The sequence below is a fragment of the Arvicanthis niloticus genome, chromosome 13, assembly GCF_011762505.2.
Source record: "Arvicanthis niloticus isolate mArvNil1 chromosome 13, mArvNil1.pat.X, whole genome shotgun sequence".
Lineage (NCBI taxonomy): Eukaryota > Metazoa > Chordata > Mammalia > Rodentia > Muridae > Arvicanthis > Arvicanthis niloticus.
In genome coordinates, this window is record NC_047670.1 from 73,170,620 (window position 1) to 73,186,083 (window position 15,464).

The 15,464-nt window shown below is 46.8% G+C and overlaps 1 protein-coding gene and 1 long non-coding RNA gene across 2 annotated transcripts; one reads left to right on the forward strand and one right to left on the reverse strand.

The window, feature by feature from the left end:
* Nucleotides 1-27: 27 nt before the first annotated feature.
* On the forward strand, nucleotides 28-5,183 carry LOC143434161 (uncharacterized). The gene is made up of 2 exons (XR_013103459.1): nucleotides 28-321; nucleotides 4,020-5,183. It is a non-coding gene; the product is annotated as an uncharacterized LOC143434161 (long non-coding RNA).
* A 7,093-nt stretch (nucleotides 5,184-12,276) lies between these two features.
* Nucleotides 12,277-15,464, reverse strand: Tuba1b (tubulin alpha 1b). The gene is made up of 4 exons (XM_034516086.2): nucleotides 15,230-15,464; nucleotides 13,876-14,098; nucleotides 13,594-13,742; nucleotides 12,277-13,416 (listed from the first exon to the last, which is right to left on the reverse strand). Exons 1-4 carry the CDS (start codon nucleotides 15,230-15,232, stop codon nucleotides 12,436-12,438), a joined length of 1,356 nt encoding a protein of 451 aa, XP_034371977.1. The 5' UTR covers nucleotides 15,233-15,464; the 3' UTR covers nucleotides 12,277-12,435.

The following is a 15,464-nucleotide window of genomic DNA, read 5'->3' on the forward strand; positions in this document are numbered from 1 at the left end:
AACCCCAAGGACCCATAGCGTTTTCTAGAAGTGTATTTGTTATTGGAGTTCCCCTGCCACTCCAGACAGCTTTCGCTCAATTATTTTTGCGGAAGGCCTAGGGTATAAAGAGAACAAATAGTTAAAAAACAAGCAACAACAAAAACGAATAGGAGACTTAGAAAAAAAAAGTCATGAAACTTTTGTTGAGACAGGTCTTGGTATGCAAACCAGGCTAGCCTTGAATTCTCGGCGATCTTCCTCAGCTTCCTAATTGATTGCTAAGTAGCAGGCATGTGTTACCAGGCCCGGCCATCCCAAAACTGAGGAAATGTCATATTGGTGAGTGGACTGAGTAAAACATTAGCTAACTACCTGCTATGTGCCGTTTTCTTTATAGCCTTTCTCTAATTTTAGTCTTAACAAGAATTTGAAACTAGGAAATAGAGGTTGGCCCGGTCCTACCTGAGACTTAGAAACCAGCTGGGCATTTCGGCACACGTCTTTTATTTCAGCACTGAGAAGGCAGAAGCAGGTGGATCTATAAATTCAAGGCCAATCTGGCCTCTACATATGTTTTAGGCCAACCAGAGTAACATGGTGAGAACTTGTCTCAAAAAAACAAAAAGTACATCCTTGTGTATACATATGTGTTTACATAGTTGATCCTCTGCATTGTTGGGTTCCACATCTGTGGGCCCAACAAATCTCAAAAAAAAAGGAAAACAAAAACCATTTGGGAGGGGTAGCTATGGAGATGGCTCAGTTGGTGAAGAGCTACCCTGCAGGGGGAGGAGCTAAGTCCTATTCCTAGCACCCAGGATTAATTAGTAGTGCATGCTAGTGAACCTGACCTTGAGGCTGGGCTGGGGAGGTGAGGACAGGAGAATCCCTAGGGTTTACTGACTAGCCAGCAAACCTTATTCATGTACCCCCAAGTCCTAGTGGGAGACCAAGTCTAAAAACACATCTAGGATATTGTGAGAGACCCTGTCACAAAAAAAACAACAGCAGAATACATTTGGGGCTGGGAATGTTAACTCAGTGGTAAAGAACTCAGCATGTGCAAGACCTTAGATTTGATCCCTAACACCATGAAAAAAAATCGTGGGAACAAAATTATGTCTGTACTGAACATGTACAGATTTTGTGTTCTTGCCATTATTCCCTAAGCATTTTCATGACGTTTGCACTGCATTAAGGATTGTAGGTGCTCTAGGGTTGATTCTAAATATTCTGGGCGATATGCATACATTATATGCAAATTCTATATCATTGGGTTTTTTTTCGTTTGTTTTTAAAACAAGGTCCCCCTCTCCACATAGTCCTGGCTTTCTTAGAATTCAATATTTAGAGAAGGCTGACCTCAAATTCACAGAGATCCTTCTGCCTCTCCTCCTGATGCTGGAATTATAGACATGTGCCACCATGCTCCATTCTACACCAGTGTTTTAAGTTTTACACTTATACATGTGTTCTTTCTCTCTCTCTCCTGTGTATGCTCTGTGTGTGTGTGTGTGTGTGTACATGAGAGCAAGTTCACACCAAGATGCATGTGTGGAGGTCACAGGACAACTCTGGGGAGTTAATTTTCTCCTTCCACAGTGTGGATCCCAGCAACTGAACTGAGGTTATCAAACTTGGCCAACAGATGCTTTTAAAGGCCATCAGAGTCCTCAGATACTTATTTCAACTATGAGAATCATTGTGCTTTAATGACAGTACTGAAATGCAAATCAGGTTTGGCGGAGGTGTGTTGGTACAGGCCTGTAATTCCAGCACACAGAAGGATGGAAAAGTTGAGGCAGAAGGGTGTAGGTTGGCCAGTTTGGGTTAGTAAGTTCCAGTCTAACTGGGACTACCTAACAAGACCTTGTCACAAAAATAAACTCAAGCACTTGGGAGGCACAGGCAGGTGGATTTCTGAGTTCGAGGCCAGCCTGGTCTACAGAGTGAGTTCCAGGACAGCCAGGGCTACACAAAGAAACCCTGTCTCGAAAAAAAAAAAAAAAAAAAAAAACAAAAAAAAACACAAAAGGAGCATTTCATTTTTAAAAATTTATTTATCTATTATATGTATGTGAGTACACTGTCACTATCTTCAGACACACCAGAAGAGGACATCAGATCCCATTGCAGATGGTTATGAGCCACCATGTGGTTGCTGAGAATTGAACTCAGGACCTCTGGAAGAGCAGTCAGTGCTCTTAACCACTGAGCCATCTCTCCAGCCCTAAAAGAGCATTTGAAACCAGAGCATTTCACTCCTGTTAACTGTCGTGCATAAGATTCAGGTCCATGATAAGCAGGTGTTAGGCATGGTGAGCAGACAAACATGAAGCTCCTCTCTGATAGAACTTAGAACCTGTAGGAATGACAAACAGTGAGGAGGAGGCCAGGGATGTAGTTCAGTAGGCAGAGTGCTGCTGAGTGCCCAGAAAACCCAGAGTTTGCTCCCCAACAATGCATAAATGGCTCAGGCGGTGTGGTGTACATCTGTAGTCTCAGCACTTGAATACAGAGTTCAAGGTCACCCTTGCCTATATGGCAAATTCAAGGCCAGCCAGAGATACATGAAACACTGTCTTAAAAGATTAAAAAAAATGCAATGTGGTGGCGCACGCCTTTAATCCCAGCACTTGGGAGGCAGAGGCAGGGAGATGGCTGAGTTTGAGTCCAGCCTGGTCTACAGAGTGAGCTCCAGCACAGTTGGGGCTACACAGAGGAAACCCTGTCTTGAAAACCCAAAATATAAAAACATAATGTGTCTGTAGCCAAAAGGACCACTCAGTGGGGGGCTGGAGAGATGGCTCAGTGGTTAAAAGTACTTACGGCTCCAGAAGAGGAAGGAAGCAGAGGTCCAGCACCCAGAGCAGGTGTGACTCCAGTGCTAGGGAGCTCCAGCAGTCCTGGCCCCTTGGGGGATTCCCCCACACAAAGGACACACTGAGGTTGAATGAGAATGAGTTTAGGCTCATTATATTTGAATACTTGGCATCCAAATGGTAGAACAGTTTGGGAAGGACTGGGAGGTGTGGCCTTGGAGGAGGCAAGTTACTGGAAGTGGGCTTTGAGATTTCAAAAGCCCATGCGGTTCCCTCTCTCTCTGCTTCCTGCTTGTGGGTCAGATGTGAGCTCTCAACTCCTGCTCCAGTGCCTGCCTGACCCACACTCCTCACCGTTATGATCATGGACCCACCCTCTGAGCTCTAAGCCCCCAATAACCTCTTTTTCTATAAGCTGCTTTGGTCATAGTGCCTCATCACTGCAACTTAGAAGTCACAATTACAACCTAAAAGATGTAATTGGTACCAGGAAGTGGGTTGTTACTGTGACAGGCCTCACAATGTTGGTTTTGGGGGGACCGTGGAAGACTTTGGGACTTTGCGCTAGAAAATTTAATGAATGCTTTAATTGGGGCTTAACAGACAGTAGTACTGAGGGCAGTGTGGACTATGGAGGCCCAGCTCCAGAGGTTTCAGAAGGAACAATATTAACAACTGGGCGAGAGGCCATTCTTGCCCTAAGAATCTTCCTGAGACTAAACTGAAGCATTTGGCTGGCAGAGGGGATTTCAGACAGCCTCGTACTGACCTTGTCGTTTAATCATTAGTTATCAGTGATCGCCCTTCTGCAGCTCCACCATGAGAGAGAGCACGTGGGGCAAAAAAAAACACAAAAGGTACAGATGAGGTGACAAAGCATCGGGAAATGTAAGGTTGGAGCCAGAGCTTGTGCTGAAGGAGGAAGGACAGACCTGACGCAGAATACAGCAAAGGGAGTCGTGTCCTCAGACCAAGGCCCCCACTCAGCTCAGTCTGCAACTTGTAAAAAGAAAAGCTTACACAACGAAGGAAAGCAACCAATCAAATCTCATGCAAATATAATTCAAGGAAGGGGCCAGGTTCCAAACAGCCAGCCTAAAGTGGCAACATCAGTTACATAGTTCCTTCTTTCTTTCCTCCCCACCCCCACTTTTTCAGACTTTTTTTTTTTTTAAAGATTAATTTATTTTATGAGTATACTGCCATTCTTTTCAGACATACCAGAAGAGGACATCGGATTCCATTACAGATGGTTGTGAGCCACCATGTGGTTGCTGGGAATTGAACTCAGGACCTCTGGAAGAGCAGTCAGTGCTCTTAACTGCTGAGCCATCTCTCTCGAGCCCCTTCCACTTTTCCCTCCACCCCCTTTTTAAAAAGAGTTTCTCTATGTAGCCCTGGCTGTCCTGAAAATCACTCTGTAGATCAGGCTGGCCTCACAAGCTGAGAGAGACCTGCCTGCTTCTGCACTTCCTAGCTGGTGCTGCTGCCACCACCACCTACCACCACCCAGATGGTTCTTTCTTTTGAATCTTGAAGGCTACAGGAGTAAAGGGGTTGTAGCATCTCCCTCCATGATAAAGGAGAACCACTGTGGCCAGGTGAGTGGCAGGGAATCCCCACCTGGAGGTCAGAATAGACCATCTCACAAAGCTATGAAAGTGGGGCCTGATTGCACTGGAGACCCCAAAGCCTTGGAGGTGCTAGAACTGTAGGGTGTCTGCCAAGAAGAGCTTCAGACAGGGAGTGGAACCAATGGAGCCAAGAGAGAAAACCATGTCGTAATCTGCAAGGCTGGAAGAGTGGAGCCATGTGAGGCCTTGGACTTAAGACAGAATTACAGGACCTGGAGTTTGCCCTGCTGGTTTTCTGTCTTGCTTTCGTCTGGTATTTCCTCATTATATTCTATTTTTCTCCTCTGGAATGATAATGTATATTCTGTTCCATTATATGTTAGAAGTATGTACTTTGCTTGTGTATTTTATTTACATGAGGTTATAATTAAGGGATTCTGTGAGTCTCAGAAGAGACTTTGTTGAAACTGAACAACTAAGGGGACTTTTGAGGTTGGACTGGACTATAGATCATTCTCGTGATGGGAGGGGGGATTATTATGATATTTTGCACTACATAGTTAGTGAAACTAAGTGGGAAAGACTAGGCGGTGTATGGCCTTGTTGGAGGAAATATGTCACTGGGGTGGGCTTTGAGATTCCAAAAGCCCAAGCCAGTTATCTCCCTGGCTCCAGCTTGTGGGTCAGATATAAGCTCTCAGCTACTGCTCCAATGCCATGCCTGCTGCTGCACTCTCCACCATGATGGGCACGGACTCTAACCTTCTGGAACTGTGAGCCCCAAATTAAATGTTTTCTTTTATAAGTTGCCTTGGTCACATTTTTTGGTTGTTTTGTCTTTTGTTTTGTCACAGCAATAGAACAGTAACTGGGACATTCATACACATAATTTAAAATATTAAAAATAAAGTCTTTTTAAAAAATAAAAGTAAGTCAGGTGTGGGGGCACATGCCTTTAATCCCAGCACTTTAAAAAAATTATTTATTTATTTATTTAATGCATGTGAGTTCACCATTGCTCTCTTCAGACACACCAGAAGAGGGAGTCACATCCCATTCCAGATGGTTGTGAGCCACTATGTGGTTGCTGGGAATTGAACTCAGAACCTCTAGAAGAACAGTCGGTGCTTTTAACTGCTGAGCCATCTCTCCAGCCCTAATCCCAGCACTACTGAGACAAGACAATCAAATCTCTGAAAGTGTGAGGCCAACCTGGTTTACATAGGACATTCAGGGATATAGAGAGAGGCTCTGTCTTAATTGATTAATATGTAACCACTAATTAATTGATAATTAATTAGTTAATTTTAAAGAGAGAGGGCTGCAGAGGCAGCTGGGAGCTTAAGAGCATGCATTGCTTTTGCAAAGGAGCTGAGCTGGGTTCTCATCACCCACACTGCACAGTTGAGCTGGGTTCTCATCACCCACACTGCACAGTTGAGCTGGGTTCTCGTCACCCACACTGCACAGACAGTGGTGGTACACACCTTTAATCCCAGCACTTGGGAGGCAGAGGCAGGAGGATTTCTGAGTTCGAGGCCAGCCTGGTCTACAGAGTGAGTTCCAGGACAGCCAGGGCTACACAGAGAAACCCTGTCTTGAAAACAAAAAAAAAAAAAAAAGAAAAGAAAAAAAAGAAAGAAAAAAGAAAAGAAAAAGACAAAAAAAGAGATCTGCTTCAGAGGCTAGCCTGGTCTACAGAGCAAGTTCCAGGATAGCCAATGCTACAGAGAGAAAACCCTGTCTCAAAAAAACAAAAAACAGTACTCCACCAGAACAGGGAACGCAAATCAATGGCTCTCTGGGCAGGCTGGAATGTGTGCTCTCGTACACAACCAATATCACATACACCTTGCCGGATTTTCTATGTATTTTGCCAGCTCAGATTTTGTATCTGTGACCTAGGCCCTCTCTACTGTAACCCAGTGTTGTCCTCATTCTGGCCTTCTATCTGTCCCTACTGGGCCTTGCCACGCCCTTTCTGACCTCAGGACTCTGGATTTGTTTCCTTTTATCTGCTCACTTCTGCCTGGCCCAGGATGGCCTTGAAACTTCTGAGCTTCTTCCCCCCCCCCCCCCCCCCCCGTTTATATCTTGCTTTAAATGTTGAAGCTCAGTCAGAGTATTCTCCCTCACCACCTTATCTAAAGCAACCTACTTTTTCGTTTTTAAATTGTTTATGTATATGTGTCCAGGCACATTCCTGGCACTGTAAAGTATGGAGGTCAGAGAACAACTTCCGAGAATGGGCTCCTCCTCCTATTATGTGGGTCTTGGTGCTCACACTCAAGTCTTCAAATTTGGCACCTTTCCAGGCTAAGGTATTTCACCAGCCCAAGCCACCTCTTTTCCCATGTTATCAGAAGTTGCCATAATTACATTTCACTTGTTTACATTAATTCGCTGGCCTTTTCCCATATAGACTTCTCTAGAGAAAGAATCATGTTTGTCTTGAACAGTGTGATTTTCTTAGCTTTTAACCTTCTGTGACTACCTGAGGACAAACATTTGCAAACATAGTAAGAAAACAAAATAGCCAGCGTTACTAGTAATCAAAAGATTTGGGTTCTGAGTCTACCAGTCTGTTGTCCCGAGCAATACTTCCCTTTATCTCATAGTTAGATTGTTTTAGCCTGTACTGAGGATCAAATCTAGGGCCTACTGCATGCTAGGTAAACACTCCACCACTGAGCTATGATCCAGCTCTCCAGACCTCACTTTTTTGTGAGTCAGAGCTCTACTCTGTAGCCCAGGCTGGTTAGAAATGAACTATGTAGTCTAGGCTATCCTCTTCAAACTCATGGAGGTCCTCCTACCTCAGATCCTTACAGGCACTCATTATTATGGAATCTGAGTATAAACTTAACATCTACCACACAGAGTATGGAGAACTGATTGGACCTTGTTTATTTCTTTTGAGACAAGTTCTCACTCTACTGCTAGAATTATGGAAATACAACAAACACTATATCTGGCCTGAAGTGAACTTTAGAAGGCAAAATACCTAAGATTACAGAGATGGCTCAGCAGTTCAGAGCACTTGTTGCTCTCACAGAGGACCTGGGTTGAGTTCCAAGCACCTACAGGGCAGCTCACAACCAACTACCTGTAACTGTAGTCCTAGGAGACCTTCTGGCCTGGCCTTAGGCACATGCATGCTTTGTTTGTTTGTTTGTTTGTTTGTTTGTTTGTTTTGAAAAAGGGTTTTACTGTGTGACTCTAGCTGGCCTAGGATATGTTGACTAGGCTGGCTTCAAACTTACCCAATGAAAATAAAATTTAAGGATCATAATAATAATAAATAATTCAGAGCTAGGCAGTGGTGGCACACACCTTTAATCCCAGCACTCATACTCAGGAGGCAGAGGCAGGTGGATCTTTACGAGTTCAATGCTAGCCTGGTCTACAGAGCAACTTCCAAGGCAGCCAGGGCTGCACAGAGAAACCCTGTATCTAAATAAATAGTAAAATGCAAGTCAGGTGACCTCTTGTATGCCCTTACTCATAGCACTGGGGGGAGAGGCAGGCCAATCTTTGTGACATGGTTTACCTAATTATTCTAGCTAGCCAGGGCTGGGGAAAAAGAAAAGGAAAAAGACAAAATGTATCAATACAACTAGTCAGATCAGAACTGTACAGTGTAGATTCAAGCTACCACAGAAGGAACTTAAAAGACCTCCTAGGAAAAGTAGCTGAGTCTGGCATCAACCTGCCACCTAACCCTCTGAAAGCCCAATAGCTTAGGGTTTCTTTTGTGACTAGTTCTCCCTGTGTAGGCTGAACTAGCCAAAAGCTCCACTCAATGCATCCCCTCACTCTGCTTCCCACTGTTAATATGGCTCTTTTACTGGCCTACTGAGGACAGGTGGCATCTGACTTGGAGCACAGGATGTGACCCCCACATTTGATAACTTGCTCTAGACCCCCAAAGGGATTTCTGCCTCCTCTAAGTTTCTAAAGTACCATTGAGCACCAAGTGGTTGTGGTAGAACACAGCTTTAAACCCGCACCTGGGAGGCAGAGGCAGGCAGATCTGAGTTCAAGGCCAGCTTGGTCTACAGAGTGAGTTCCAGGACAGCCAGAGCTATTCAGAGAAACATTGTCTCGAAAAAATGGAAAAAAAAAAAGTACCAGTGAGCACTGAAGGAAGGCCCATGCTTTGTTCTGTCCCAGTGTTCTCAGACTGTTTCTCCTGCCTCAGAGGATTAAGTGCCTAGGATCGTGAGCACACACCCCTTCCTTTTCTTTAAATGATGTTATCAGAAACTCTCCATTTGGATTAAACCCATTTTCATTTCCTATTTGGTTCAGTGCAAGAGCGCCCGCTTGGTCTGCATGAAGCCCTGAGGTGCATCCTCAGTGTCAATAAAAAGACAAAGAAGGGCTGGGAATGTGGCTCAGTTGTCAGAAAGACTGCCTTGCATGCACAAGACCCTGGAAACACATGTGCACACACACACACACCTACACACGCACACTCACACACACACACACAAGATGATGACTATGACTCTGCCTTCCTTTTTTCTTTTTTGTTTTGTTTATTTTTTTATTTTTTTATTTTTTTTTTTCAGTTTTCAAGACAGGGTTTCTCTGTGTAGCCCTGGGTGTCCTCCTGGAACTCATAGATCAAGCTGGCCTGGAATTCAGAGATCTATCCACCTGCCCCTGCCTCCCACGCCCTAAAAGGCACACCCCACCACCACCGCCCAGCAACTCTGCCTTCCTCATTTAAACTCTCACTCTGAACATTTGAACCCAGTGGCATCCAGCAAGCTGTCAGTTGGGAGTAGCAGAGGGGAAGAAGCTAGTTTTAGCAACATAATATTAACAGTAGCAGCCTGGAGATGACCATCAGTGATTAGTTGTTTGTATCAGTATTGAGTTTAGTTTAATTTAGTTTAATGTAGCAACATTCTCTTCCTTAGTTCGAGTTGACCCCAAACGTGTTGACCCCAAAGCTGTGCTTTTTTTTTTTTTTTTAAAAACAAAACAAAACAAAACAAAACTATTGCCGGGCAGTGGCCCAGCACTTGGGAGGCAGAGGCAGGTGGATTTCTGAGTTCGAGGCCAGCCTGGTCTACAGAGTGAGTCCAGGACTACACAGAGAAACCCTGTCTCAGAAAAAGAAAAAAACCAAAAAACTATTGTCCTGAAATAGGAGTGGAAGGGTTGGGTCTCAGGTCAAGAAACTTCTTAGGTATGAGGTTGCCGGTGGCTGCCTGATTCACACTGATGGAACACCAAGTACAGCTTCCTCCAGTAATTGTCAGAGTAAAATTTGACAAGCTGGTGAATGCTAGCTAGCCATGTCTCTTGGGTCACTTCCTGTTTGTTACATTATTTTGAGCCTTACCTCCAAGGTGATGGCAAGGGCAGACAGAGTTCACAAGGCTTGGCTTGGCTCTCCTGGACAGAGAACTCCTTGTCGGTGGTGCCATCTGCAGGGCATTAAGGAATTTGCTAGGCGTTTTATGGGAATGGGAGGAAATGATTCTTCATTCCTTCTCAGACTAAAACGTTCTCCCTGCCTTCCTTGATGAAATCTTTTACTCTGAATATCTGCCCTGGATCGCAGCATGGATCCTCCTTAAGGCTGAAAGACCCATATTCGCTCTAATCTTGTAACAGGCAATATTTAAGGCAGGACCCAAAGCTGTAGTGTCATCTCCTTCCTTGCTTGCCAATTAAATCTGTCATCTGTGAGATGAGTAACTGGAGTCCTCCCATTTTAACAGTGGCCTCCTGTAGAAGGCGAGGAACGCTAAGCCCTGAGCCCATTTTAGCATGGTGGGGTTTTTGTTGTTGTTTCTTTGTTGTTTTGACTTTGCTTTTAGCAAATGTTAAGGCTTATGAGATGCCAAGTTTGACCACCTAAGTTTGATCCCCAGAGTCCATATGGTGGAAGATGGGAGCATCTCCTGCTGCCATGCCTCTGGGCCTAACAGGGTCCTGTTAACTCCTGTGAGCAGGCATGATGGAAATCTGCAGTGCAAAGGAAGAAGTAGGCCCAGAAGGTACTGGGGCTTCATGACAAAACAAGAGCCAACTCCCTCTTCAACCCCTAACCCTTTGGGATGCACCTTCTCCAGAAGGGCTTAAAGGGAACGGGAGCTGGAAGGAGAGTGTGTGCATTTTATAAACCTTTAAAATGCACATTGACTATAAACAATAAAAATCTTAAGATGGCCACGTATGCTTGTACTTTCCTGTAATCCTAGAATTTGGGAAGCTGAGGCAGAAGGACTGCCATTTAAAAAGAAAGCCAGGTTGTAGTGGCAGATGCCTTTAATACCAGCATTTAGTCAGAGGCAGGAGGCTAGCCTGGTCTACAGAGCTGGACAGCCAGCACTACACAGAGAAACACTGTCTTGAAAACCAAAACCAAATAAACCCCTAAAACAGCAACTACAATAAACCAGGTTTAGGAGGGAAATAATTATGATTTAATCATTTTGCAGCCTTCTGTGGGCCACAGGCACTGCACCCTGAACAACTTCTGTCTGATCCTCCTGCCTCCACCTCTTGAGTACTGAGATTACAGGCCTCAGCCACCATGCCAGGATGAATGTCGCTAGGGATCAAACCCAGGGCATCATGAATGCTGGGCAAACATTACACCAAACTGAGCTACAAATGCACTTCTGCATCCCCAGAGTTGTTGCTTTGAGACAGGGTCTGTGTAGTCCTGGTGGTCCCAGAATTCAGAGATTTACCTGCCCCTGCATCTCGCACCACAGCCAGCACAATCTCCCCTGTGAAGATGTTCTTTATGCATGTTTGGGTGTGTGTCCTCATACAAAAATCGCAATCCTGGGTGGAAGCCAGAGGTCAACCTCAACGTTTCTCAGGAGCTGTCCACCTTGTCTTGGGGAGTTTTAGGCTTTTTACTAATGTGGATAATGTGCAGGTCCCAGAAGGCACTGAGATTAGATCTCCCTGGAGCTGGAGATAAGAAGCCAAGAGTTGTAGGTGCTTGAGTGAACTTGGGTCCTCTGCAAAAGAACTGTGCTCTGCTTTGCTAGGACACCTATTAATTAACCTCTACGTTGGTTTTTGAGATAGAATCTTTAACACTGGGTTGTGGGGCTTGACTTACAAGCACAAGGGGATCTTCGTCTGCTTATTCAGCACCAACATAAGCTGCCATACTTGTTTGCTTTTCTTGGGACAGGGTCATTGCAGCTCAGAGTGGCCCCTAGTATTCCTGACCCTCTGACTTCTGTTTCCAGGCTTTAATCCCACACTTGGGAGGCAAAAGCAGCCCTGGGCTGGATAACAAGACCAGCATAGGTAACTAAGACAAATGAAGAGTATACCAGCAGTCTCATCACTTTTCCTGCCACATCTGAGGCCTTTTGTTCAAATATGCTCACACATAGTGGTGTGAATAGACTAAGGTTTACCATGGCTCCCACACCCTGGGACTCAGTCCCTACCAGTAAACACAGACGGTTTCTCCTTTGGCTCTTCTCTAGTAGGAGATAACCAGTTAAACATCACCCCTGTGGACTATGGGTCAAACATAGCTCCCCTCATGCAGGATTAGGGTTTCCTAATCCTCAAACTGGAACCAGGGCCTTCATTACCACCCTCAAGATGTTTGCAGTTCACAACATTCATGGGCTCCCCTCCAAGCCCCTGGCCAGCCTGGACTCAAAGAAGGCATTAAAGGAATGACTGCACAACCTGCCTTAAGGACCATTTGTTATCTTGGCAATGTTTTAGGTAGTGTGGAATCAGAGGTGACATGTCAGACTTCATTAGTCTAGTGCTCCCCTAGGACACAGAAGCTATGACTCACCCTGAGTGGTTTCCTATAATTAATATCACGGGGGATTAAAACCAGAGGTGCAGGCCTAGGCTCAACTGAGATAAAGAGTACACAGAAACAAAACTCTTTTCTTAAAGCTTTTACTTTGAGACATCATGGAAAACTGAGAGGTACACACATGGAGAAAACGTAATCACAGAATGGAAACAGCACAGAAGCATCAATACCTGCAGCTAATGCCAGAGCTGGAGTTTGACATGATACTGGAGCTGGGGGAATGGACTTAGTATTCCTCTCCTTCTTCCTCACCCTCGCCTTCCACAGAATCCACACCAACCTCCTCATAATCCTTCTCCAGGGCAGCCATGTCCTCACGGGCCTCAGAGAACTCTCCCTCCTCCATGCCCTCACCCACATACCAGTGCACAAAGGCACGCTTGGCATACATCAGATCAAACTTGTGATCTAGGCGGGCCCAGGCCTCAGCAATGGCTGTGGTGTTGCTCAGCATGCACACAGCTCTCTGGACCTTGGCCAGGTCACCACCAGGTACCACAGTGGGAGGCTGGTAATTAATGCCAACCTTGAAGCCAGTGGGACACCAGTCCACAAACTGGATGCTGCGCTTGGTCTTGATGGTGGCAATGGCAGCATTGACATCTTTGGGAACCACATCACCACGGTACAGCAGGCAGCAAGCCATGTATTTACCATGGCGAGGGTCACATTTCACCATCTGGTTGGCTGGCTCAAAGCAGGCATTAGTGATCTCTGCTACAGAAAGCTGCTCATGGTAGGCTTTCTCAGCAGAGATGACAGGAGCATAGGTGGCCAGAGGGAAGTGGATACGAGGGTAGGGTACCAGGTTGGTCTGGAATTCTGTCAGATCAACATTCAGGGCCCCATCAAATCTGAGGGAAGCAGTGATGGAAGACACAATCTGGCTAATAAGGCGGTTAAGGTTAGTGTAGGTTGGGCGCTCAATGTCGAGGTTTCTACGACAGATGTCATAGATGGCCTCATTGTCTACCATGAAGGCACAATCAGAGTGCTCCAGGGTGGTGTGGGTGGTGAGGATGGAATTGTAGGGCTCAACCACAGCAGTGGAAACCTGGGGGGCTGGGTAGATGGAGAATTCCAGCTTGGACTTCTTTCCGTAATCAACAGAGAGCCGTTCCATCAGCAGGGAGGTGAAGCCAGAGCCAGTTCCCCCACCAAAGCTGTGGAAAACCAAGAAGCCCTGGAGACCCGTGCACTGGTCAGCCTGTGGGAGAAAAGGAAATGTAATGTTTTATTAGGAGGGCATACTCTTAGCACTGTTTGCAATTCCTTTAGATTGGGAACCATATCTACCTGAGAGAAAAGGCTTGACATATTTTGACAGATACCGAGACCCCCTCCCATTCCATTTTAAACCCACCCATCCATATGTGGCATTTACCAGCTTGCGAATCCTGTCCAAGACAAGGTCGATGATCTCCTTGCCAATGGTGTAGTGGCCACGGGCGTAGTTATTGGCAGCATCTTCCTTGCCTGTGATGAGCTGCTCAGGGTGGAAGAGCTGGCGGTAGGTGCCAGTGCGAACCTCATCTGGAAAGGAGAAGACGTCAGCCATCCACCAACCGAGGGCCCTCACAAGCTCACTCACCCTTCTGGGTCTGCAGAGAGATTCTGAGTATGTGGCCAAGAAGGAATGCCTCAGGGAAGGCCCCTGTCAGCTTACCGATGACTGTGGGTTCCAGGTCTACGAACACTGCCCGGGGCACATGCTTGCCAGCCCCTGTCTCACTGAAGAAGGTGTTGAAGGAGTCATCTCCTCCCCCAATGGTCTTGTCACTTGGCATCTGGCCATCAGGCTGGATGCCATGTTCCAGGCAGTAGAGCTCCCAGCAGGCATTGCCGATCTGGACACCAGCCTGGCCAACGTGGATGGAGATGCACTCACGCTGTGGAAGGGAAGGAAGAGAAAAAGAAAATCCTAAGCAATGTTGGAAGTAACTGGAGTTCTTAGTGGCACAATGTTACAAATTTGGCCACATTCCACACCTAGGAGCAGTTACTGCTTTTTCTTCTTGAAAGCCAATATATAAAGGCCTTCAATCTACCCTGAGTTCTGCTTTTGCTCTGTTGTCCAGATTTCAGAACAATTCTAGGCTCAGGAAGCACGTGGCTGGCGCAGGGAGGGGAGGTGCCTGGCTGCTGGGACAAGGCTCTGAGGAATGTGACAAAGGAGGAATGCTGAGAGCGTGCACCTCCCGCGGCCCGGAGGCTGTTAGTTTTCAGCCTCCTCTATTTGTAGGTAGAGCTCGGCTCCTCCACATCCGCCTTGGCTCAGCAAGGGATTATCTACTGCCCAGATCCGATTTCTGTTCCTTCAAAACGCTTTAATGTCATCATCTGGTCCCACACAAACCTCTAACTGGAGATAGTTGGACTTCTTGCTTTTGGAAAACTACGATCTGCGGAATATACTTGAGGAAATGTCCTCCATATTATTGCTTTCATTAGAAGCAGAAAGGTCGCGGTTGAGATTGCAACCCAGTAACCGCTGGTTTAGAATGGTAGAGGATCCTATGTTTGACCACCAGCTCAAAACCCGGATCCACCTGGGGACACACCCTAAAGGAATTAAACCCGCAGTGGCTCAGCGCGCACGCGCACACTGCGGAAGCTGTTCCCGCCGCTCTCAGGCGGGAATGTAACGGTTGCGCATGCGTCTTTTGACTCTGGCGCCTTCCCGCCCCCGCCTTTTCTCACTAAAGAGGAAGTAAGGGCGGGGGGGGGGGGGAAAGCTGCGCGCGCGCATGAAAAGCAGCAAGCAAGGGAAGGGTGGGGGAAGGGCCCGCGCGGGAAGACTGCAGTCTGAAAGCGCCATGCTGCATGTTTCGTGCAGGGTGTGTTGACTGGAGCCCGGATTCCAGGGAGATCAGAGTGCGCCCTTCTCCCCTAAACTAGGCTCGTCCCCAGCAGCATGGGCCCCAGGCTCTCCCGCCACGCACATCCCTCGATCGCAGTCCCGGGCGAGCTCCTTCCTCCTCTCCATCCCCTCTCCCCTCCACATACCGACCCACACTCACCATGATAGCTACGGGTTAGATAGAAGGCGAGGGTGATAGAAGCAGACACCGGGTCCCGGTTACCGTTCCCGACAACTAAGAGTCGAGGTAAGTAACGCAATGAGGCGGAGGCGCCGGTGCCGGGGCTTCTTAAGTAGCAGCTGGCGAGGGGCGGGCGCGGCCGCTGCTCACGCCCCCTCCCCGGGCCAGCCGTGTCCATTGGGCGCCCGGCCTGACCGCCGCAGAGGCGGGCTCG